The sequence below is a fragment of the Tasmannia lanceolata genome, unplaced genomic scaffold (assembly GCF_043159265.1).
Source record: "Tasmannia lanceolata isolate RefF3 unplaced genomic scaffold, GAP_Taslan_0.1 ptg000015l, whole genome shotgun sequence".
NCBI classification, from domain to species: Eukaryota; Viridiplantae; Streptophyta; class Magnoliopsida; order Canellales; family Winteraceae; genus Tasmannia; species Tasmannia lanceolata.
Window position 1 is genome coordinate 34,548,734 of NW_027518692.1, and position 25,730 is coordinate 34,574,463.

The 25,730-nt window shown below is 37.6% G+C and overlaps 1 protein-coding gene across 2 annotated transcripts; it reads right to left on the reverse strand.

The window, feature by feature from the left end:
• Window positions 1-841: 841 nt before the first annotated feature.
• LOC143846806 (methionine--tRNA ligase, chloroplastic/mitochondrial-like) lies at window positions 842-19,987 on the reverse strand. Of its 2 annotated transcripts, XM_077355372.1 has the most exons (12): window positions 19,649-19,987; window positions 18,444-18,587; window positions 18,120-18,269; window positions 16,221-16,388; window positions 15,119-15,243; window positions 12,142-12,235; window positions 7,643-7,741; window positions 4,742-4,922; window positions 4,244-4,356; window positions 3,466-3,621; window positions 2,155-2,283; window positions 842-1,400 (listed from the first exon to the last, which is right to left on the reverse strand). In XM_077355372.1, exons 1-12 carry the CDS (start codon window positions 19,928-19,930, stop codon window positions 1,230-1,232), a joined length of 1,812 nt encoding a protein of 603 aa, XP_077211487.1. In that variant the 5' UTR covers window positions 19,931-19,987; the 3' UTR covers window positions 842-1,229. The 2 variants fall into 2 exon arrangements, with proteins under 2 accessions (XP_077211487.1, XP_077211488.1); XM_077355373.1 differs by lacking the exon at window positions 16,221-16,388.
• Between the last annotated feature and the right edge of the window lie 5,743 nt (window positions 19,988-25,730).

Consider the following 25,730-nt stretch of genomic DNA (forward strand, 5'->3'; position numbering starts at 1 on the left):
TTCAAGAACTGATGGTCGACATGAAACTATGCCATTTTGATTTCTGTGTTCAACCTGGGACAATGAAAGGCTTGTAGATTTTAAAAGGTGATCGGCTGAGTAAATAAAGGGCTTGCAGACTATAGAAGAAGGCATTGGAAAATATTTTCAAAATAAATAGAAAGGGCTTATACTTTTTTAATATAAGTAATTTTGTAAATGGCAATGAAAATTACTTTAATTAGAGTTTTTATAAGGCCGTCAAGTCCTGTGTAGGCAGTACCGCCCTTGATATTTGATCCAACAGCAGCCTAGCATCTTGTTTTTCTTCCACTTCTCATTATCTTCCAACTCGTGCCCTCTCAATTCTCTCCGTCTTACTTAGTAAGCTATATTTTTACCCTCAGAAAAACATGACCAAACACCATATAATTTATCAAGAAAAATAAAATAATAAATCATCTTTTTGCTTAAAAGAAAGAAAAATGTAATATACCATTTGTTGCTTAAAAGAAATAAAAAATATATGATGGTGAATAAAAAAAAAGCGGGCAAAACACAGGCAGGGTTATCCCAACCGTTCATTTGCCGTAGATAAGCTCACAGATTTCCTACTCCCATCAAGCTACCCAATTATGTAACTCACGAGTATTGAATAGTTCGAACTCTTAGGTTTAGTGTTCGTCTATCCCGAGTTCTGGATCTCCCTTTCATCTGTTCTGAGTTGGGGATGGCGTATTGGTCCCCAGCTTACACACCCAAAAAGAAAAAAGAAAAGATATTCCCGTCATGCAGTAAAATTTAACAAGATTAGGACAACAAATAATATCATGAATTTAACGGAATATTTTTGCCAAAAATAAAATAGGAAGGTATCTGGACTATGTTTCATAATCTCGAAAAAAAAATTCGGGAATTTATTGTTTTATCAAGAAATCGCAAAAAATTAAAAAAATAAGGAACATAGAAACATGTGATGCGCAGTTACAGAGTCTCCATTGATCTGTTTTGCTTTAAAAAATGAGAACACAGCTCAAGGGGGGAACATGAGAATTCTTGCCTTCATGATGAGCTCAAGACAGCTTATGAATATAGACATTAGAGGACTCCACTCAGAATGTGATAAAAAGTTTCAAGAGGGTTTGATCAAAATTCAATAGAAATCAGGTATCAATTAATACATACCAGTTTGTACTCTTAGTGATAATTTAATTGCTTATAGACATCTTAGCTACTCTGCGATCAGATGTCTATGCTTCTGCAATGGCTCGAGTCTGTTTTATTCTCTTGTTATCTTCCACCTCATTCTGAACTGTATCACCTCCACCTTCCCCGTCCTTTCTAACTTCGATCCTTGCAAAAATGGGCTTAGGTTCTGCCATGACCTGACCCGCTTTCAGCCCTCCCCATTTGGCATCATTCTACAAAATGAAGGGCATGAAATTGATCAGAAATCGAATTGGTGACCAACAGGCAGGATGAGCTACTTGAGAAAAAATTATTAATAATAATTCATAAAACAATCTCATACTAGGCCAGCTTACAAAAGTAATCTGTAAAAGTTTCAATCAATTTTCTTAAAAAGTTCATTTGAAGATCAATGCAGAAAGGTCTTCAACTGAAAGGAGTTAAAATTAGACGAGTCATTCGCATTTTTTTATGAGTAAAAAAAAGGCTCAACTTTTCGTACATTTTGCGCTCATAAGCATAGATGTCATTTGAAGACAGATGGGATTGTGGAAAACCCATTACATATAAAAATCATTCCCAACTTCAAAGAGGCATTGTTTAGTAGGTATATGCTTTCTCTCACCCTTTGAGGGAGAGAAGTCACACGCACACGCAAAAGCACACTACTAATCCATGCTTAGTAGGTATATGCTTTCTCTCACCCTTTTTTCTCACCACTACTAATCCATGCTTCATATGATCAGGCATTGTACCATATAACTGTACTCAATTGACCATTAAAAATAAAAAAAAGAACGGTACTCAATTAACGGGTCAGGAACTTGAAAAATATAAAGCAGCCTAAGATATGTTCGTTCGGTTGTCTGGGGTATATGAAATACCAAAACTGGTAAAAAGGATAAAATGTAGAAGAATATAATAAATAGCAAGGTATGTGGTAAAGAGAAACAGAAAAAAAAAGTTCTGCACTAAAGAGAAATTTACCCAAGTCACAGCATTAAACTGATCCTTCGAATAGCCAAGCTGTGAATATATCCTCAAACATAAACTTGGGGCAATAGGAGACAAAGTAATAGATATAATCCTCATTGCTTCCAATACAATCACAAGGTCCTGTGGATCAAAGACAGATGTAAAATATTGCTCAGGATGTATAGTGCTCCGGCATTGTTAATGGCCTCATGCAGCATTATTTGGATGAGCTTTCGAGTACCAAATATGAAAATTTGGAAAGTCATTTATCAGTGATGCTTTACAAAAATCAGTGAGTTCTCTTGACTCAGCACAGCTGAACTCAGAAAAGTAATTGGTTTCTGAGCTGATGGTTTTTTTTTTTTTTTTGAATGGCAAGAAATAGAAAGAGAATGATATTTCTGAGCTGATGGTAACCTTATGAACATTAATCATAATGGTGCACCAAAAAATCGATTAGCTGAAGTGGTTGCAATCTTCTACTCGCATGTTTTATTGTCATTAAACCATACAAGAATCAGGCTTTAGTTATTAGTCAGTGGAAGGTTTTCCTTTCTAAGCATCAGTAATCAAGGCTTTCTTCTTCTTTTTGAACAGTACTGTCGCAAGTTTTCTTTCACTAATATATGCAAATTCTGTTAAGACAAGAACCAATATACTGATCAATGTTTAAAAACCTGAAACTCAAACATGGACTCACCCATTGGACTGGGGAAGTGAACTAGGCAGAGTTGAACTAACTTTTCAATGACTAAGCCGAGTCACACGATTTTTTATTGTCTCAGCAGGGACAGACCAAGTCAACTTTCTCAGTCAATGATTGAACAGACGAGTTCCAAAAATATTTAATATCTATGAACCTATGCGATAATAATTTTCTTCATTCAAAATCATATTCTTCACATATGTCTACTAATCATCTGTTTCTGTACATGGTTTAATATTTAGCCAGCTTCCCATGCTACACAATACACAAACTAAATATCAAATAGATCGATTTTTTCCAATGGAAGCTCCATACTCCATAAGATCCAATTATTTTCTATATTAAGCAGATATAATTTTGGATATAGTGATGGCCATGACGGAATCCATACGTGAGATCATCTGGAGAACCAAAGCACAGTCATCAGTCATCACAGTTCCCAGAAGGAACTCCTATGTTGTTTTGGCATGGGAAAATATCACCCTTGCGAAACACGGTCAAGTAGATACAAGGTAATAAATAAATCACAATTCACAAATGGCAGTATTAATAAACCATAACTGGCAATACTAAAGAAAGAGACCATCACTCAAATTGCAGTGAATTCTATACAATACCTTTTTGGCAGCTTCAGAACTAGCACCGCCTTGCTTAAAAAGAGTCCACGGAGCACGCTCGTCAATGTACAAGTTACCAGCATTGCCAATCTCAAGAACACACTCACAAGCTGATAATAAGGACAGGTTCTCATAGTGGAGCCTTGCTTTCTCTACCTACAAAGACTGGGACGATGAGTAAAGGGAAGTGTTGACAGAAAATACAGTATCAAATATATAATCATAATATGAAATATGTAAAAGCAACTTTTTGAATAAACACTATGCCTGTATGCCATATATAAATGACACTGTGACCCAAAAATCGAAACTCGAAACATATTAATGACATCAAGACATCTCCATCAAATATTGTTTCATCCAAACGTGTACTTGTTTCTTCCAAATTAAGTTAAAAATGCTCCATAAAAGAATCTAAGATAACAATGTTGAGAACGTAATGGGTCACTCCACAGATACCCCATTACTGAAAATATCAGTAATTGCTCCATTTGTATATATCATTATCTTAATTGCTCCAATTGTATATATCATTATCCATCCTTCTTATCCATTCAATGAAAAGTAGCCTGCCCTATGCATATTGTTTACAAGAACCAGCGTATTTTCGTGACAGAGAGGGAAAAAAGAGGCTGGTACAAACAATACACTGTATATGGCTTCAGATGGCCCTTCCGGCATGGATTTTATATAAAAAATCCTCATGATAACCCTATCCATCTGACTATACCATAGAGGTCACAAATGGAACATTCAAAAACATGCTAAGATCCCTTACCAAATTCTCTACGGTATCTTTGAAAACATTTCCTTCTGCAATATATGAATTCACTGCTAAGGTAGATTGGCAATTTTTTTTCAGAAGCCCAAGGGTGCGGTTAAGAAGATTCCCTGCACAACGCAAGAGATGATTATATATTAGACTAATGCATCCTTATCACAGCAAAAGCAATGATTGAAATTTCGGTTTCGGTGTCAGTTTCAGCCACAACCGAAACCGAAATTTTTGGTTTCGGCCAAAATTAGGTAAAAAACAAATTTCAGGTTTTTCCGAAATTTCGGAAAAAGTGTGGAAATTTTGTAAAAAAAATAAAAATTTAAATCTGGCCAAAATTTCGGTATTTCGGCCGAAATTTAAAACACTGAGCATAAGCAATTAACTTCACCAATATAGTATCTAACTGTCCGGAAAAAGATACAGAGCTATTGCTTTTTCTTGAACAATAATACATGAGCTATTACTATTGATCAATTAGAGAATACCCGAGTTATTTACCAATTGTATTCGCAAGATGGGCATTTATAATACTGATGAATCGATCCTCCGAAAAGTCTCCGTCATTTCCAAATTCCACTTCTCTCAAGAAGAAGTACCTAACAGCATCAGGCCCAAATCTATGAACCAGATTCTTTGGTTCAAGTGTATTTCCCAATGATTTCCCCATCTTCAAACCATCCTAAAATTTTCAAAATAAAAAGCATTGCTGCATGAAATGAAAATAAATATATCAGATATAGTATAAAAAGAACCAGTATTTCCCCTAGTACATTTTTTCTGTTAATTTTAAGTCTACTAGAATACAGTTTCCTTGTCCAAACTTTAAAAGTCAAAGAAGCTCAAGCTCAACCCTAACAATAAGCATGAAACCCAAAATTACCCACATTTATAATTCCAACATTATAACGTTAAAAGCTAATGTATAGCTGGGGTTCCTGTTTATATCTGGAAACTTTAAAAGAGGCAGATAGTTTCTTATACTTGTAAGATGGGGTCCAATCTTTCGTAACTGGTTTGGTTCCTCTACTGAATGTCTAAAACCCAATTCAAAATTAAGGCATCAAAATAGAGGATTCATTGCCGATAAAATAATACCAGTACTCAAAAATTGATACAACACAAATCCAATAAATGCCCAAAAAAAAAAATCACGACCAAAATGTAACTCAAGTTGGCAAATGGCACTAAGCTGTACCATGGAAAAATCATCTCAAGTTCCTAACCCTTCTATTAGCCAAGTAGCCATCACCCACTTCGCCTTTCTTTCAATGGACCATCATGTGATTCTCTTCATGTGCTACTCCAGCAGAACTTTAAAGCTAAATTTGCCTCTAATTTGAGACAGACACAAGAAAAAAGAGTATCTATGCCAGTGTTAGTGATTACAAGTACTAGTTATTTAGTTTTATTTTATTTCATTAATGGCAAATATGAATATCATTCAGCAAGTAATTACTTATATATAAGTCAACTCCACAATTTGGGAATATGACTCTTCTCCCAAAAATTCTTTAATGTCTTTTTTTTCTCTCCTTTCTTCTCCTTTCCACTTCAGCATGGTATTAGAGCATGTTATACATTAGAACGAGGGTTTGAAGTTCGGCATCTCATCTTAGCAGGTACTTTCTTCCGTTACTTTCTCTTTCCTTTCTTTTGAGGAGGAGATTTCTTTTTGGTCTTCGTATAGTCGTACCATTGACATCACCAGTTGTACAACTTTTAGATTTCCCCTCATCCTTGACCACAGATTTGAAGGTTGAGATCTATCCTCTGGGAATTAATATCTCAACCCGAACCCGACCCGATTTCCCAATTCGGGTCAGGTTGGATAGGTTGACCCAGTTATGATGATATCTTCCCCCTTTAGGTTTTTATGTTATTAAAAAACAAAAAACAGAATAATGGTAATTGTTTTTTAAATGTCGGGTTTTGATGCGTGTCGGGTCAACCCGATACCTTAACCCGAACACGAACCCGACCCGGCTCGGGTTCAACTTCCTCAACCCGAACTCGAACCCGAACCGACTCAAACACAACCCGACCCATGATTTCTTCGGGTTGAACCTGACCCGGTTGCACCCCTAGTCCCCCTACTATGAATGAGATATTCATTGACTACAGCCTGCTTGGAAGGAAATAGATTCTCTCTTTTCTGAGCTACTTGCTTGTCACTAAAAACATTTGGATCTACAGCTTGTAGGCTTGATTTTGATTCTCTAATCAAAGGTGCCTGGAGCCCCGTAACAAGAACAATGATTTGTTGAAGGAATGGTACGCCGAAAGCTAACTTAAAGCTCTACTAATGAGCTACACTTTCGAGCACAAGAAAAGGTGTCCTATCTGAAAGCCAAAAGCAATAGTGAATCTATCATCTACCACTTACTCGGACCGGCACTGAAAGACAGAAACAATGGGATGAAGTTCAAAGCCAGCTTGCACGTCAAGGTTCCAAAGGTGCAACAATGTCCTGACTCCTGAGGAAGGAGTTTAGAGGCCTTATAGTAGCACGGACCTCTTTTTCTTTCTAGGTCAGGCGGAGGAGGCTAGTCCAAGATCGCATTGTTCCTCTACAATGATAACAGATGAACTCAATGGCTAGGCGCCACTCTCTTCCCGAGTTGTTCTAGCTTCTTCATTCTTATATGCCGCGGTGAACGCAAAAAAAAACTGAAAGAGGGTTATCTCCATAGAAGCAGAAATCTTCCCTCGGGGTGCCTCTCCCATCTCGGAACCTTGATTCGGCGCTCCTTAGAAAGGAGCTTCCAGGGAGCGTAACCCCAAAGAGACGGGAACCGCACCCATGACGATCCCAACTTCTATTACTCCATAAGTCCCACCAACTTTCTTGCATCAGATCCCTCCAAATCTGCAAAGTACTTCATTAGAGCAAGCACAAAGGCTTGTGCATCTTCAGAAGACACGAGGAACGAGTGCACGTAAATGAAGATGGTTAGAAATTACGCTTTTTGAGGTACTTAAATTGAAAATGGTTAGAAACTATTTTTTTTATGTACTTGAATTTTGAAAGATATATAAAGAAAATATTACACACACTCCCATGGAGCTCCCAAACTTACTCTTCTAAACCCCATGCTTCCCCGCCTCCGCCCTCGCACCCGCACTCGCTTCGTGCTTCTAAGGTCATCTCCACGGAAGAGGGGAGAAGAAATTTATTTATTTCACCGCTCTTTAGGGTGCTAAAAGGTAATAAAAGGTCATATAGCCGTAAGCAAGTTTCAGAAATTCAAGCAGCAGTAAGACATCTAAGATATCTGTGCATCCAGTAACTATACTTTTAAATTGAGTTCATCAATTAAGATGAAAAAAAGGAAATTTATACAAGTTATGGGATTTTAGTTCTAGCAAGACATGAAAAATCTATATTTGGAGTGGCAATACCTTTGTTAGAAATCCATGACCAAACACCTTAGTGGGAAGACTAAACCCTGCTGACATTAACATGGCTGGCCAATAAACTGCATGGAATCGTAAGATATCCTGTAGAAGACAAAAGAAGGTGTCCATAAAGGCTTTATATACACAGCACTGTGCTAACTAGAGAAGCCTAAAAGCACATTTGTTAATAAAGAGACGACGAGAAAAAAGGGCCATCTGCCATTAAAAAGAGTAATAGAAACTGATGCTCTGCACGCTAAAGTTCGTGAAAAAAAAATACAATAAAATGGGATAAATCATAAATTTCTCCTCTTTCAGCCAAGTTTTACAAAACCTGGTCTTACTTAGTTCAAGAGGAGCATAATGATTGCTCTTGTATGAAAATAATAGTTTGCACCCTGTTTTACAGTTTGGACTTTCATAGTCACTGTGTTCTAAATTCTAATTGCCAAGCTTAGCGTAACGGTCTCAAACTCTCAATCGCAGTCTCATGTCGCGCATAAAATGATAGTGAAATAGACACATCCTATACAACTGATGCAAGTGATAGGCCAAATAAGAGGCATATTTGCCCATTAGGACTTTTAGGAATTTATTTCTGTGTTTTTTAGTTTCTAGGATCTTATTTCCATATTTTTAGTTTTTAGGGCTTTTATTTTTCATGTTATTTAGAGTTCGGGAAGTTATTTACTTTCTATGGAATTTTATTTTAATTGCCTATACATGGGCCTTATGCAGTAGAAATTACAAGTTTTGATGGATTGAATATTGATTGAGATTCTCCCCTCTAATTTCCTCTCTTCTCCCCCAAGACTTTTCTCCTCTTTCTCTTCTATTCTTCCTTCTATTCTCTTCTTCTCTTCTTCTTCTCCTCTTTCTTCAATTTCTCTTCCCTTTCTTTTGTTTCTCTTCCCCAGCCTACACCAAATTTGGTATCAGAGCAAAGGATCCAAGTTTCACGAATTTTTTTCCAACTCCTTCATCCCTAGAAATTGCAAACTGACATCCTTTTTTTATATTACTGAACCCGGAAACCAGTCCTTAAAGCATATGTGAATCAACCACCGACCCCTTTATTCTCCCAAGCAGCCACACCTCTTTATTTCACATCAAACCCATCCTCTTCCTTAACCCTAACCCTAACCTTAACACATAAACCCTCTCCCCAACCCCTACAAACCCTTTTAATTCCACATTTACTTCCTTCACCATCAACCCAACCTCAAAACACAATCAACCCTAACTTTCCGCCCGAACCCAACCCCCACTTGTTCTCCTTTAACCCCACTGAAAAAAGGGCAAACCAAAAACCAAAAAATGAGAGAGAGAGAGAGAGAGAGAGAGAGAGAGAGAGGTGACCTACCCTTCCAACCAACTCGTCGCACCGCCGCCGCCTTATCGAGTGAGGAGAAACCCAAGTGGGTTTCTGTTTCTTCTTGACTTGGGTTTCTGTTTCTTCACGACGAAGAAAACCCAGTTGGGTTTGTAGGTCACGAAAAGAAAAAATTGCCCATGTGTTTACTTGTGGACACCCTCCCCCTCCCATGTGTATTTCATACCATATAAGGTAAATAAGCCCCCTCCATTTCCCCACAAACACCCCCATCTCTTTCACTTAAAGTGGTCACGTGACCACTTTCAAAACAAAAGAGTAATCACCCCTCCCCCTTTCTTCCCCTGAGCATCACTTTCCATTTAGGCCAAGCCAATTAACCCACGCTCTTCTACCTTTAGGGACCCCCCCCCAAAAAAAAAGAAAAAAAGAAAAAAGAAAAACAGAAAAAAGAGAAATAGAATTTCCTTTTCTCTTTCTTCATTCTCTCTCTACACTCTCTCACCTCTCTCCATCACATTTTCTCGCTCTTCATTCGGGCATTTTCTGCTCGAAATTTTGCCTCCTCGTCAACATGAAAGTTGTTCAGAACAACTTGAAGAGTCTATCCAGCCCACTTTCAGCAGCTAGCACCAAGTGCTACGTCGAGCAAGCTTCATCATCCGTCGATTTTAGTCCGACCACCGATCTAGGACATCCAGGATTCCAATTTGAGACCCGCACACTGTGTTCCTTTCAGCATAATAGACAAATCAGACAACTAAATTCATTTTTCGACACCGATCTCAATGGCTCCACCATTTGTTCCATATTTTGATGGGTATGACGATCGATATTTGAAAGGCTACACTCACTATAGCTATTATGAGGATGCATGTATAAGGTGAATCTATGCTTTGGATGCATATTATGAGTACTATGGCTATGATCACCGAGTGGCCATCTGTCGAGCTAGAGAAACTGCAAGAGGACAAGCCCGATCGTTCTAGATACACATGGTGACACAACGCCGTAACTTAGGCGAACCTCCATTCTGTTGACGGGAGGAGGTCCATTATGAGTTTATGGTAGCTTATGCGCGAGTGGCTGTTTATCGGTACGATCAGATGTTGGTACGTGAGGAGGCAGCTCGCCGTGAACGAAAAGTCACAGCACGACGTGCACGAGAAGCCGAAATTGAAGCAGGCAACTGATATCTCAAGCGTCACATGCATGAGAAGGATTGTGCTAACACTATTGAGGAGCCGGATGCTAATGTTGATGAGACCATTATAGTTGTTGAGCCCATGATTATGTCAGATAGAAAGTCCATGATGGCAGATACAGAATCAGAGATGGAAGATATAGAGCCAGAGAGTCTAGTGACTGATGAGGCATTGCCAGAGCATGCACAGCACGAGCAGTTATTTGAGGATGCCGATTTCATATTAGAACATGAGAACAATGACATGATTGATTCTACGATAGATGTTCCGATCGAGATGATTGTGGAGGTTGAGACAGGATTTCAGTGTACATGACGATCATCAGGAGATTTGTCAGTCTGACATCACTGACCGCATAAGATATCCACGGATGCGCTTATTGGTGATGACCTTTTAGATGATGGTCATGGATTGGTACTGCCCATAGCTATCCCGCAGATGCAGGAGTACGTTGCTATATTTCCAGCCAGTTTATAGCCGCTGATACTACCATCCTTCAGAGGAAAGACAAGGCACTTTATAGGCATGGTTGCCAAAGAAAAGCCCATGGATGAAGCAATGTGAGGGACATCAGCATTAGACATATTAATAACACAGGCAACAAACTTTACCCTCTCAATTTTGAACCAAAAGGTTTCCTCAATCAAGGTGATAAGGATATTTAAGTTTTCAAGTTGCGTTTTTGAGGATCTGGCTAGAATGATTGCATCATTGACATAGCGTGTTGGTGATTTACAAAATAAGTCATTTTCAAAATGATTTTTGAAAAAAAAAAGGCTTTATTTTGGGAAAATTGGTGTTTTGAAAGAGAGAAGAAAAAGGCTTGTTACTATTCAAAAAAAAAAAAAAAAAGGGCTTGTCGGAAGGCTATAAGTTTAGTCCCACATTTGGAAAGTGAGAAAAGTGGAGAGGGGTTAATAAGTATCCCTCCACTTTTCCCTCTTGTTTTAAAATTCAAATGTTTTGCAAATAGTGAACCAATGGACAATGCAACGCACTGTCCGCGCGGTGTGGGCAATGGACTGTAGTGCGTTAGTGGAGCTTTTTGGCGCACTTTGCACTTCTTGGATTTGAGATGTTGATCATGACCTTAATTGAACGGTGCGATTGAGTAGCAGATGATCTCAAGCGGCTGCGACCTGCTCAGATGTACTCCAACGATTAGTGCTTGACCAGCTGCGATTTGGAGAGCCGAATCGTGACCAGTCGTGTACCAACAATCAAAGGCCGATTGGGTGTGATATGAGCTGCAGATTGGCAATGGTCAGGATCTAACAGTTAAATAGTCATTAGGCGTAGGACGGGGTTTTTACTAAAGCAAACAGTCGCTCCAGAGCTGATCTAGACCATAGAATCGCAACCTAATGCGATCTAACGGTCAAATAATCAGCCCATCATGATCAGGTGCCACCAAAAGGTGCAATTCAATATGGAAAGGCACCAGAAGGTCTATAAATATGCTAGAAACTCATCATTTGCAAAGTAATCCGAGAATCCATGGGATGGAGATCAAATTTGGGATTTCAATAAGCCTTCTTCACCCTCCTTAGAGATTTCCTAATCTTTTTTATTCCATTTTCTTGTTTTATCTCTGGTTATTTGTTTTTCGCGGAAACAAAAACCAGTATCTCATAGACATGCCAAATCCATGAGTGTTTTAGGTTTGTTTCCGCTTGTGCATAGCGTCACAAACATCAATAGATCCCTATCTATTGGCTTCATTGTATCTTGGAGGGGAACTCGTGGATCCCCTTTGCACATCATTCAACTGGTGGGGGAGAATATCGTCTTAAGTAAAGAGGCGTTGTGATCAATTCTTTCTACCGAGATTTTTCTTCAACATAGTGTAAATGGGATACAAAAATTCCTCCAACTAATATACCCAGGAAAGAAATGGAAAAAATGACAATAATAATGGATGCAAAGTGTTCCGCATAAAAAAAACATGAATCCAGACATCATACCTTGCCTATTAAGTGTAGTGAAGCAGGCCAGCCTGAAGAAATGGCATTTTGTAAAGTTGGTTGCTCCTTGTCCTTCAATAATGCTGAAACATACCTGCTCAACAAAATAGACAAACGGAAATCAAATGAGAGACACCAGATTGTTTTGAAAAACACACACACCAACAAATCCCTCATGAGGGTAATAAAATAAAAAACGAGAAGGTTCACTGTAGTAATTTGAGTAGAAAACCAAAATTTATGTTTCACTGAAGCAAAAATTAGAAGCTAATTATCTGATAGATATTAGGTAATGAAATTTGGCTTTATATAAGTTGAAAGCAGACGTCTTAATGGTCGATCTGGCATATTGATTTGGCATACTAGGAATGCAGGTCTTCGGAATTGTAGAATGAGTAAGGATTTTGTTCCAAAATCATGCTTGACAATAGAGAACATGGCTGATTTGATTTTGTTTAACTGGGTTGGGGATCTGGGGTAAGTATCCAAACTCCATGTTTATAAATCGGCCGCATCATTTTATGAAATTGGCAAGTATGTCATAGTGGACCAAGATAATTTCTAACATGGGAAGTGGTAGAACTTGATATAATTGGGTTAGTTGGAGGAGACTTCAACTACAGATCTCACTTTAGAAGGTTTCTAATCAACTTTCAAAAGTAGAGTAACTTTAGAAACTTATTCAAGTTATTAATTTCTGTGAATCGATGGGACCTTAGTCATCGATTCCATCCATTTCGTCCAAAATAGATGAAATGTTCCGTTCCATATTGAAAAACGTTCCATTATTCTGCCAAAAAATCCGGTCAGTTTCATCCTGTTCCAGACCAATCTGATCTATTTCGTTTAAAATGAATGAAATGGGTCAAAACAGCATGTTCAGGATGAACCGTGCAGAATTTTTGGGCAATTTCCAGATTGGAATTTTGAGGAAAGTTTCTTTGGTTTCCCCCTTTTACCCTCTTTTGGTTACCATTTTGTATGCCCCTCATTCATATTTGGCATTTCATATGATGAAACTGAATTTGAGATTAATTAGGCTCATTAAGAGTCAATTTCATGCACGTTGTACATTTGGTATGATGAAACTGAACTTTGACATTAATTAGGCTCATCAAGATCCAATTTCATGACTATGGTAGATGTTTTGAGTAGTAAAATATGTATTTTTTTAACGGTAAGTAGTAAAATATGTATTTTAAAAAATCCACCTGTTGTAGCGCCTTTTTTCCTGAAACAGAACACTCGAACGGACGAAACAACAGAACGTTCCATTATAATGAGCAAAACAGAACATTCCATTCTAATGAGAAAAACGAAACTCCCACTAGAATGCACTTAATAACTAACTCTGGGATAGAATCTGTATGCTTCCCAATTTGAAAAGTTACCAAACTTAGACCATCTAGCTAGAAGTAGCCACTTCCCATTAGAAGATGTGGAGCATTAATTTTGACTCCTTTTCTCTTTCTAGTTTCTACTCGTACCTCTCCATTACCATCAAGGACAGGTCATGATGTCTCTCTCTATATTTTTGAATAAAAACTTTTGCCACCATTCAAAACGAATTAGTAATTTATTATGGAATAAACAGTAGTGGTTTGGGTTAGAAAGTAACCGGTCTATTAGCATTTTTGAGGTTCCAAGTTCTAACTGTTCTAGAAATTGGTATTATTGAATTTTCTTGACAGCAACTAAGTTCAAGCTTCCTTTATTGTTTTCAGTAATCAATAGTTCAAGGAGGTGTGTTATTTAGAATAGAATGTTGAGGTTTTACTAGATAGTTCTTGGATTTGCAGGCTGTTTTATACTAATATGTACATATAATGCAACATATGAATAATATAATTCATGTTATTTTTCTTCTTTACTATGTTATTACGGTAACATGGAATTTTATTGATTGGTCAGATTATCTTCAATCTTTGAATTCTCTCTCACGACTGCACAAGGATATTCCGATCTGCTTTCTGATTTTGATTCAATTCTACTTCAGATTTCAACTTCTTGTTGGTGGGGGCCTCTTCAAGTAGTTTTAAAATCCTCTAAGTTGGTTATTTCGGTGGGTTTCTAAAACTGGTTTGCGTCAGTGAAGTCCGGATTTTGTAGAATTGAAAGATAGTTCGGGAAAAGTAATGGAGCACATATCTCGCAGCACAAAGCATAGAAAATTAATAGAGAAGCTCCACATACACAGGATGGTTTTATTTTATGATAAAGACATGGTTTGAAACAAATGGTGATCAAGAAGAAATTTATTGTTAAAACTCTCAAAGCTAGGCCCAACTCTGGCTTAATTGACGCGTGCTTATGCATGTAGATGCACACAAAATCAAACACGATGATGAGGGTTTCTACAAAAATATGATTGACCTGCGAACTTTTGAAGATATTACCATTAAGTATGGCCTTTAGTCAGTTAAACTCCACTAAAACCTAAATGAAAATGCCTATTGAGCATGATGCAGTTATGCAATATTTCATGCATCACAACCCATGAGTATAGTTTTAAATTTCGGCTGAAATCCGAAATTTTGGCATTGAATAAGATTTTTACATGATTTCCCCAAATTTTCATTTTTCACCTTTATTTACAAAATTTCTACCGAAATGTTAAAGATTTCCTCCGAAATTTAAAGATTTCCACTAAAATTACCGAAATTTTATACATTTCAGGGAATTTTATTTTTTTTAAAAAAAAAAACCAAAATTTTGTCTAAGTTTTACGTGATTTTGGCCGAAATTTCCACCAAAACCATAATATTTCGGTTTCGGTGATGGCCAAACTGACACCGAAACCAAGCCCATGAGTAGTACGGTTCATCAAAAGACATGAGAGCAAACATGTACATGCAGATGTGCATGTGTGCACCACACAGCCGTGCATGGGCATGCACTCCAGTATGCATAAGCATGTGTGCATGTGAGTTAAGTTAAAGATGTAAATAAGAACAAGATACATGGTGAAAGATCATACCCCAATAAAGCATCAAACCAAACATATATAGTTTGCTTATTGTCGTTTGGCACAGGAATACCCCATTCCACTGATGCACGAGATACAGAGAAATCTCTCAGTCCACTTTTAATCCAGCTTTGCACCTGCAACACTAGCTACATCAGAAATGAAATGAACAAGAAAATTATATAGGAAAGGAAGAAATTTCATATAGACATCTAAAGATGAGCTTTAAGGTTATTTTCATTTGAACATCAGAAAGAGGTTTAAGTTTAGCATTACTAAAAACATTCTAATAAGACCGGAAACATTCGATTTCAGGATTAATGCAAAAATAATAAATTAAAAAGAGGAGACCAAGAATAAAAAATTGACATGGAACAGAGCTATCTTTGAAAGGTACATTTGCAGTCAACTGATTGACCCGTTAGTAGGAATAGAAAAACAATGAACATCGGAAAAAAATTTACCAAAAAGATTCAAATGCGAGGCACGTAAAGCTCCATCTCGAATAAACAAAGATTCAAAGAAAAACCCAATTACGACCTATGGAATCTCTACTGTGAGAGGAAGCAACAGGAGGATATTTCCAATATATGTGATCTGTGGATAAAGTCCCCTGGCTAATGACAGCTGTTTATGGGCCATCTGTGGACTCTGATAGGGAGGCTTGTTTGCAAATATACAGAGGTTAATATGATCTTCTCTGAGCCATGGTGCTTGTCTGGCAATTTTAATGTGATTAGATGGCCAGATGAGAAGTTGAGTGCCACCGCCGATTTAAGGTGGGAAATGAAATATGGAACTGAAAAGGTTTTTAGTTTATTCATAGAAGTTTTTTAAACATTGATAGAAACCAAATAAAAGAAAGGAACTCTACAAAATCATTATTGGTTGACTACTAATTACATGACGAAAACAGAATCAATCTTCAGTAAAAGCCTCGGCAGTACATATGTCATAAGATAACATAAATACAAGGATGTCTACCTCCTAAATGGAAAGAAGTGCCTGATGTTATAGTTTAAGTTTCTATAATAATACACTAAGAACCCAAGCATTTGGGCATATAAATGATAAAAAAAAAAATCCAGATATAGAAAAAACCACTTAGCCTCACCTCCTTCAAGCGAAAAGGAGGCTGTACAAAATCTGGATTATGTGCTAATAACTCTTCAAGCGACTTTTGATACTTAGATAAGGCAAAGAAGTAGTTGTCCTCCCTTCGTTGAACACAAGGCTTAAGGTGCATGGGGCAACATCCATTCTCAAGCAAGTCCTTCTCATCCTGAAGGTATTCAACTGAAACTAATGATGGCCAAGCATGGAAAGACAAACAATTCACACAATACGCCTATTAACTAAAAACATGCCATAATTTACTCAATCCGGATGTATTCCAGCTATCACAAAACAAGACATAACAGAAAGAATAGGACCATAGTGGTAGACTGCCACGGAACAAGGGCAGAGCAGATCACACAAGTCTCAGATTTAGCATAAATAGTCAATATGCATATCTAAACAGAAGAAAACCATAGGGCAGGTCAACTAGCTGATCAAGGAGTCAAATTAGGGAGGTGTGTTAAAGTGTAAAAGATTAAATAACGCCTTCTCCAACACCTTAAGCTTTTGGAGTAATTGGTAGTTTCACAAGGTGCACAGAGTGTAAGGAAAAATTCCATAGGTTTGAAAATAATAATGGCCTGAGACACTCCAAACCCTCCCCAACTGTCACACATTTGCATTTTTTATCACATTCACACACACGAGAAGAAGCTTTCAAATCTTTGCTCAATCATCCATTCATCCGTCATAGCATAGTATCATCCATTCGAGAAAAGTGCCCGGAAGCTACATATTTAAGAAAAGAAAGAGAACTAAACATTTCTAAAATCCTAAACAAAAAGTTAACACTTATCAACTAAAATACCCTCTAATGACAAAAACTCTCGGCCCACCAAAAAATTTCTTAATACATGTCAGGGGCCTATATAAAACACTCATAACTAAAAGAAACCAAGTTATGTTGGGTGGAAAAAGACAGTGGTACCCCTTCTATAACTTAAAAGACCCCTAAATAGCACATAAAAATTATAATGTGGGTCCTAGGATGGTCCATATCAACCCCCCTCCCCCTCTTATTTTATTTTGGAAACTCTAATGCTAACTTGCACATACCCAAAAAAAGCAGGATATAAATAAATAGATTCACTTTCATCAGTGCAACCATGAAACTCTAGTGTCACTTGCATACCCAAAAATACCTCTGAATGATATAATGGCCTGTTTCATGATTTCATCATTGCAAGCATTGCAGGGAAATACTTAAATGGTGGAAGTTTGTGGTTTGAATAGTCCAATTCTTAGTAAATCAAGAAACATATGATGAAAAATTGCAACAACTATACAGACATCTGATAAGAATATTATATTACAATAAGTTTGTGTCAGCAATCTTCTAAGAACGTATTTGAAAGATAATGATATTAGATGAAAGAAAGGAACAGAAAAGAGAGCTGAGATAGCCCCACAAAAAAGGCAACAACCAACCTTGTACGAAAAGGTTTTAACTTTTTAACAAACAAATTACTACACTTAGGGGCCGTTTGGATACGTGGATTTTAGAATCCAGGTTTTTAATTTGAAAACAGTGTCAAAGAGGGTTCATGATCAAGCTGCTGCCGCTGTCTTGGCAGCGTTTCTTGGATTTTAAGTAAGAAAACAAGGTTTTAGAAATCTCTCCCACATCCCGAGATTTTTAAAACCTGGAAAAATGGGAGGATCTGCTACTTTCTTGCTGTTAGAAAGAAGGGCGAGAAGTAAAAAACGACGGCTGGTCCGCTTCTTCTCTTGTCTCTTAGCTACAATTTTGAAGAAATCCCGGATCTTAAAATCCGCGTACCCAAACGGCCCCTTAATGATATTGAATTGCCATGTTAATTTGTACAATAAACAAAAACAATCCATGATAAAAGATTGGTGAATTGCACTTGAATTATGATCTCCAAGGTTTCACCTTATACTCCTCGCAATTGACACAATAAAGCCCCTCATAGTCAGCACGGTAAATGTCGCCATTGTTGAGGACCCTGGAGTAAAATTCCTTTACAATTGCTTCATGACCTGGATCGGTAGTGCGAATGAACTTGTCGTAAGCTATGTCTAGCTGCAATCAGTGAGTTAAAAAAGAGAGAGAAAAAGAAAAACATCATGTTATTAGACTATATACAGATAAGTTATAACAAAATAAGACAACTCCATGTTAAAGTAATCCAATTTGGATGTTTATCAATAATATTTTGATTAATGGATGCAACAATCCCAGTGGAGTACAAAGTACATCTTTCCAAAGCATCCGGTAAGCATGTGAAACAGCGTCACAATGTTCACTTGGGCTGCAACCTTGACCAGCAGCGGCGGTTGCGATTTTTTCCCCGTGCTCATCAGTGCCCGTGACAAATATAACTTCCTTCCCCAACAGCCTCTGGCATAAGAAACAAAAATTCAATCAGAGAAAATTGGAACTACGGAGATTTTTTTGAATGGAGGAACAAAGGAGGTTGTTATCACATTCATTCAAATTGCTTTTTTTCCTCTCAATTATGGACAAAGTGAAGAGGTTGAGATCACAAAGAAATTCATATGAGAATAAGTAATTTGCATGAATTTGAATTTTTCAGATTGCAATCCAAATGTATTGCCGAAAGTTTCAAATAGTAAGATTCTCCCCACATTCATTTCATCTCGAATACAATTATGGCAGAGAATGTTGGATTTACAAGCAAAGAAATCCCCATAGAATATTCTTAAAAAAACTCAAATATTATTTAGAAATTGAAGATTTTCAGAATCCTTTGGTGATGTGGTCTCTGAAATCAGGCAAGATTGTGGAACCTACCAACCATGAGATTGTCAACACATTCATTGCAATCACTCATGTCACAGAATTTATACAAAAACTGAGGACCTCTTTGATGCCGCCAAAATTGATCCTTATTTAGAAATAAGATTGTTCCAACTCGATATTATTTTCAAAGGGGCCATTAACTATATCATCTCTAAAATATTATAGCCATTATTTGCAAATAATCACATTTAACTGCAAAACCATACGCATATAAATTCTAAGGGTATCCAATGAGCCCACATAGGTTTATCCACTCATTTCGAGTCAAACCAATGAAATGTAGAAAGTATTATAACCATTATTTGCAAATAATCACATTTAGCTGCAAAACCATTTTCATATAAGATTATCTTCAAATAATTTGTAGAGGTATTCAAAGAGGCCCTAAAGTTGCCCACAATGGTTTATCCACTCATTTCAATTCAAACCAATGAAATGAAGAAATCTGAATGTCTTTGGTGATAAAGGGCGGCCTTAAGTCTGATATGACTGCCAGAAAAAAAAAAATCAAACTCAAAATGGGTCAAGATTCCAACTGATTTCTACAAAAATAAGCACACCCACGAGGCACATATTACAAATTTCAATCAGAATACAAGATACAAAGACATTTCAAAGCTTGTATCAATAAAGGGTACCTGGAATCGGGCTATGGCATCAGCTGCAATAGTAGTGTACGCACTTCCCATGTGGGGCGGAGCATTTACGTAATAAAGAGGCGTAGTGAGTACGAAAGGTTCGGTTTTTGTGGGTTTTGCTTCTCCATTATAGCAATAGCTTCTACAAAAAGACGCAGAAGAAGATGGGTTTTTGCGAAAATGGAGGGTTTTTGTGAGATGTTTGGTTTTGGAACAGAGAGAAGAGAAAGGAGGAAGGAAGCAGAGGCTGTTTTGGGAATAGAATAGTACTCTTCTCGCCATCTCTCTCTCTCTCTCTCTCTCTCTCTCTCTCTCTCTCTTATTTACAGACGAGTTGAAGAAGCTCCTGTGAGGGATTGAGTTATTATTCTCTCTTTTGCCCCCATTCTCTCGCTCTCTTATCTACCTGAAGAGTGAAGACTGTCTCAGCCTTTTATAGACAATTGGAGCACTAACCAGGAATCGCCCGAGTCGAATGTACAAGAAAAAACGTGTTGACTCGGCCCTCCGATTAGTTCCATTAGTATAGATGTGAACATGATATTCCCACCCCCTTCCAACACCGAGTTTGGTTGCAAAAACGCTCGGCATTCATTGGAATTTCAAATGCCAATTAATGTTGATTCCTTATTTGGTTGCCAATATTGCATTGAAGTTCCATTTAACTACCAAGCATCTTTGACATCATATGCCTCCGCTCATCTTCCAATCAAATTCTATCAAAATGTTAAGTTTTTTGTAGAAGAATGGTGGTCAAGGCCTTGGCTTTTCTATCTTTCTCTCTCTTCACTCTCTTTCTTGGGCATAACACCCCAACTTTTTTCCATTACTCTTGGATAGAATTGCTTGCTACTAAACACTACTTATCACTATTCTTCTAGACATATCAAATGCTTGACATTTCCAATAAAAAAAAAATTACAAATACAAACAAAAGAATGTGGGAATACTCCTCAAAAGGTGAGGTGGGGGTTTTGCTTTGCATTTGGGTGTCACATCAGCAAAACCCCTTTTTTGATTGCTAATATAGCATTAAAATCCCTCCACTAGTTTACTTATCTGTTGATACATCACCCTTGTCTCCTCCCAAAGAAATACAAGCCAAAAACTAAAATAAAAATGTTTTTTCCTTGGATTTCTTGAGAACCATGCTCTCTCACTCTCTCTGTCCTTATTGGTGATGACACACTCTCTACCACTAGAAAAGGTTGACAACCAAACAGCACTTACCACAATTTTACAAGGTAAGTTCCAAGCAAATCCAACGCTTGTCTCCTCCTTGTTGACCGCTTACGCCACTATTCTACGAGGTAAATAGCTGCAACCAAACTTAGCCTTAAGTTTGCCTTTACTTTTATCCTACTCTACATCTCTTTTTCTTCTAGCTACTTTAACACTACTTAGATCCAAAGGGGTCATTTGAGTTTCCTCCCAAATCAAGGACAGGGAAGGTAAATCGGATTTTTTTTAATAATAATAATAAGTAAATAGGATTTTTATTTCTACTTTGTCTTTACTTGGAAAATGACATTATTTTACTTTCCTTCTGCTTAAGGCAGAACTTTTCTTTTATGGATTTTTTCTATTTCTTCATAGTTTTCTAGGGGATAATGATACGTTTTTTCATTTTCGATGAGGCAGAAGGATTTGTCCGATTAACACTTTTGAAGTTCTACCTGTTTGAGAAGGATTCTCGGTTGGGAGTTCTGAAGATGAAATGAGATATTGGAAATATAAGCGCTTTAGGGCTAAATCCTACCCCCCCTAGCGGCGGAAGTTGGTAGTTGTTGTCAATCTCTCTGTTTTAGGGGACGGCATTCCTCTGTTGACATTCTGACTTTTTCCAAACAGACTGATGAAGGTGATCTTGGTGAGCTCCTTGTGGTTTTTGGATTGGAAGCCAAGACTCGGGTGGGACTAAGGCATTAATCTTTCGGTGTTCCCTGGAGTCTAAAGCGACTAAAGCCAAGTTTCTCAACCTCCTCTGTGCTCATTTTAGATCTTATTTTAGGGGAGTGATAAATCGGCAGTTTTTAACGTTAACCATTAGGGCGTGTGAGTTGAACACTTGTACTGTGTTTAACAGCAGAAGAAAACTTTATTCATTCTCTTGGGAAAGTTGCCTTATTTCACCCACATAATTTGTTTGGGTGGGAAGGCAAGAAGGCAAAAAAGGAAAGTATCTTATTTCCCTTGTTTTTTTCCTTTTTGGTTGATATGCCAAAATAACAAGTGTTGCTCTTAGGTTTCTTAGAAAACCTAAGTATAAAAATGAAGACGAGTGTCTCTTGTGTGGCTAGAGAAAAGAGAGTGAATGTCTCTTGTGTGGCTAGAGAAAAGAGAGTGAAAAAGAGACAGGAGAGAGAAAAAGAGAAAAAGAGAAAGAGATGAGTGAGAAAAATAAGAGAAAGTTGGCTTTTCTTCTTGGGTTTTCCACTTGTACAGTCTTGGTTTGGGAAGCAAAGAAAGGGTTGCGGGTTTTGGGTTAAATCCATTGTAATCCTTCTATATTGTTTTTCTGATAGTGGAAGATCAAGTTTCTCGCCCATGGAGTAGACTTGGCCGAACCACGTAAAATCTTGGTGTTCATCGTGTGGCTTGATTTGTTTATTTTACTTTTCCGTTTAATTTGTGCACGATCGGATTGTTTTGCCTGATGGATTTTTCTCAACACACACTAACGTTTTACGTTAAAAGGGGTTGATTTAAGATATATGAGGGTCGATTTATCACTGCTCAAACAAACAATTGTAAGAAGGAGAAATTATATGCTGAAGGGCCGTATGAACACGTAGAGGTGGTACGATAAAGGACTACCCTTGATATTTGATCTAACAGCAGCTCCTCAAAATGTGAGCTGCCATTGAATCAAATATCAATGATGGGATGATGAGTACGTGCTCATAAGGTCCTTCATCATATAATTTTTCTGGAAATAGTGCTACAATAAACTATTAGAGGATTACCTCGTTGACTAGGTAGGGGTGTCAATGAACCCAGACGGTCCAATGGACCCAGGGGCGATGGCACATGAAAGGGAAGGGGGACAATTGCCCCCCTTAATTTTTGGGGAAAAAAAATGAGGAAGTCTAGCGTTTCGGGACTTTATTGGCCAATAGGGAAGGGGGACAATATGAAGCCATTCGGGACTCTATTGGCCATAATGTGCCTTTCTGGCTTTCCCTTCTAAAACTACAATTAATACATCGGCAAAAAAAATCGCACATCTCCTCTTGACGCTAAAACTGATAGGCTGGCATTGATTTTGAAATAAATCATTCTCTTAAATACCATCAATAGAATCATAAATAGTCGGCATTTTCCTCACAATCCAAACGGTTGATTTGTTGCGCCCTTGCCCATAAAACCATCTCCATTGGATGATCCTAACTCTTCAATCTATAGATATTTCTAAATGTAATTTATCCACATATTAGAGGGTTAGGATCATCCTATGGAGATGATTTTTTCACCTGTGATTCCTAAATCAAAGTGTACTAATAGGACACACGGAGAATCTAATATTTGCACTCCATTTAATTGAAAGGTCTCAGATCCCTTGAGAGACATCTTTCAGAGAGGGAGATTATATGATGGCCAGTCATGTATGAGGGTGCAGCCCAGGCCCACATCAATTTGGTGATCCAAACCGTTCATTTGTTGGGCCCTAATGTATATAAGATGTGCCCCAAAATATCTTCTCAATTGGATTTATGGAGGTTTAAAATTGACGGTACAATATAGAAATCTACACCTAACAGAGGGTGAGGGTTCGGATGAACAGTATGTAGAATTTTTTTTGGGATACACCCTATCTACATCTACGTAAGACCCAAAAATTAATGATTTAGATCAGCCAAACGATGCGGGGTGGCCACCATATATAATCTCGTTAGAGAGGGGTTTTTTTGTTGACTCAAATAAACCCCAACAAGTTGACACGTGATAGCATAGAAGTCTCAAGTAACTATATTTACTCCGTCAATGCCTGTCAAGAATAACGCTATAACGAGAAAGGCGCATTAAAGAAGGGAGCAAGGCCGACTATTTTGACCGATTTTTTTGCCGCTGTATTAATTGTAGTTAGAGAAGGGCAAACCAGCAAAGCGTATTATGGCCAATAGAATCCCGATTATAAAATAAGTTTAAAATTTTAATTTTACCATTTTTATATCCCTTCCTTGTAAAAAATATCTTCTTCTCTTCCCAAGTGAGGGTTTTTCCCTTCATTCTAAAAAAATATGCCCCCCTTTTAGGGATATAACAATGAACATTTGAGGTTTTTTTTTGGAAACTATAATAGTGCTTTCATTTGTTTGGAGAAAAAAAATTACTATAATTTTTGCCCCCCTTGTGCAAAATTTATGGCATCGCCCCTGAATAGACCCTCCTAGTCCTCAGTTTAACGGACATGATCGAGACACATTTCAGATCCACATCATAGGATTAGAAAATATTTCTAATTGGATCCAAACAACTAACAGAAGTCCGTGGGATGGTCCAAAATCCGATTTACTATACAGGTTTACAAAAAATACCCTCTAATTTTAATTACTTAAAGTATTATTTAGGCGTATTTTAGTAAAAATAAGTCCTATGCACCTTTATTTTTCAGAAGGATTCGTATTTTTAGAGAGAATATCTTTTTTCATATGAAAATTTTTAGACACGTTGCTGATCTGACCATCACATCTGTTTTTCTTTTGTAGGAGTACAAAGAGACACCCCAAAAAAGATCAATCTCTGGTCTTCTCAAAGAGCAGAGTAACACTAAAGAAACAAATTAAAGTCTCTCTCCTTCACCCCTTTTCAACCAACTCTACAGTAAAAACAGTGCAGCCCCCTCTCTCTTTACGTCTCCCACTCCATTTTTTCTTCTCCTTCTCGGTTCACCCAACTCTCTCTCTCTCTCTCAAGACATCCTACGAACCAACCAAGTCTCCTTTCCTTTATTTGTTACTAGCTATCTTGGCCCCTGCCATGCACAGGCGTAAAATAATGGTACTACCCTCATCAAAACATTTGGTAAAATGGTGGGCCCCACCCTCAACGCTGGTTGACAGCTGGGATTAGCTGTAGATAGTGGGACCCACTACATCAAAACATTCGGTAAAATGGTTTGGTGTACGTGTACGTGGAGGTGGAGGTAGTGGTGGTATAAAATGGTGGGCCTCACGCATGGGTATTAAATGATGGGCCTCACTTTTCAATGGATTTTGTCTTATTATCTGAGGTGGCTGCTCTCTCATGCAACAACAGGTCCACAAAATACCTTCTGCGATGATTCCTAGCAAATCCCCTCCGAGGGGGCGGCAGAAGGAGCACCACAAAAAATAGTTTCATTTCTATGGGCCATGAGAAAACAAGCAGACATAAACCAATTGAATGGTTGTTGGGTTCTTGTTCCAAAACCCTAATTTCTTAGTGGCCCCCACTGGTAAATATCTAAATGGAAAAAAATAAGGGGCCTCACGTAGAAAGAGTGGTCTTAAATACACTGTAGGGTGACCTAGGGAAGAAAAAGAGCAAATTTATCAATTCCCCCAAAATAATGTCATCCAGTTGACTCAACATACATTATCTCCCCCACCTCTTATCATGATTATTGATTGGTCCAGTTGCAGGCAAGGTTTAAAATTTCGGTTTCAGTACCGGTTTCGGACCGTAAAATTTTGAAATTTCGGTCGAAATCTGGTACTTGACCCGAAACTAATATTTTATTCAACATTAAATTTCTATCGAAATTTCGGTGAAATATTAAATTAATATTAAAAAAACATATTTTTTGGGTCAAATTTCGGAAAAACCAAAATTCTGAAATTTCGACAGAAATAAATAACCGTTTCGGTTTTGATGCATTTCGGTGTTGGTCTCCACCGAATTCAAAACCATAGTTGGAGGCACATTGGTGATTAGATCTTTTGAGATATAGAACTCATTTCTCGGAATCCCACTAGATTGATGTTCGTGGTTGTCCTACTCCTGACCATAGGATCAAAACAACGGGACAATCCTAACAATCAGATCGATGAAATCTTGCCCATTGAATATGGTTCCTTAGCCTTTGTAGCTTTTAATCAAG

Coding starts and splice junctions, on each gene's coding strand:
- LOC143846806 (XM_077355372.1), bottom strand. CDS start 19,930: ATGGCGAGAAGAGTACTATTCTATTCCCAAAACAGCCTCTGCTTCCTT. Junction 18,588..19,648: donor ATGCCATAGCCCGATTCCAG/GTACCCTTTATT, acceptor TTCTTATGCCAG/AGGCTGTTGGGGAAGGAAGT. Junction 15,244..16,220: donor CTCCTTTTCGCTTGAAGGAG/GTGAGGCTAAGT, acceptor CTAGTGTTGCAG/GTGCAAAGCTGGATTAAAAG.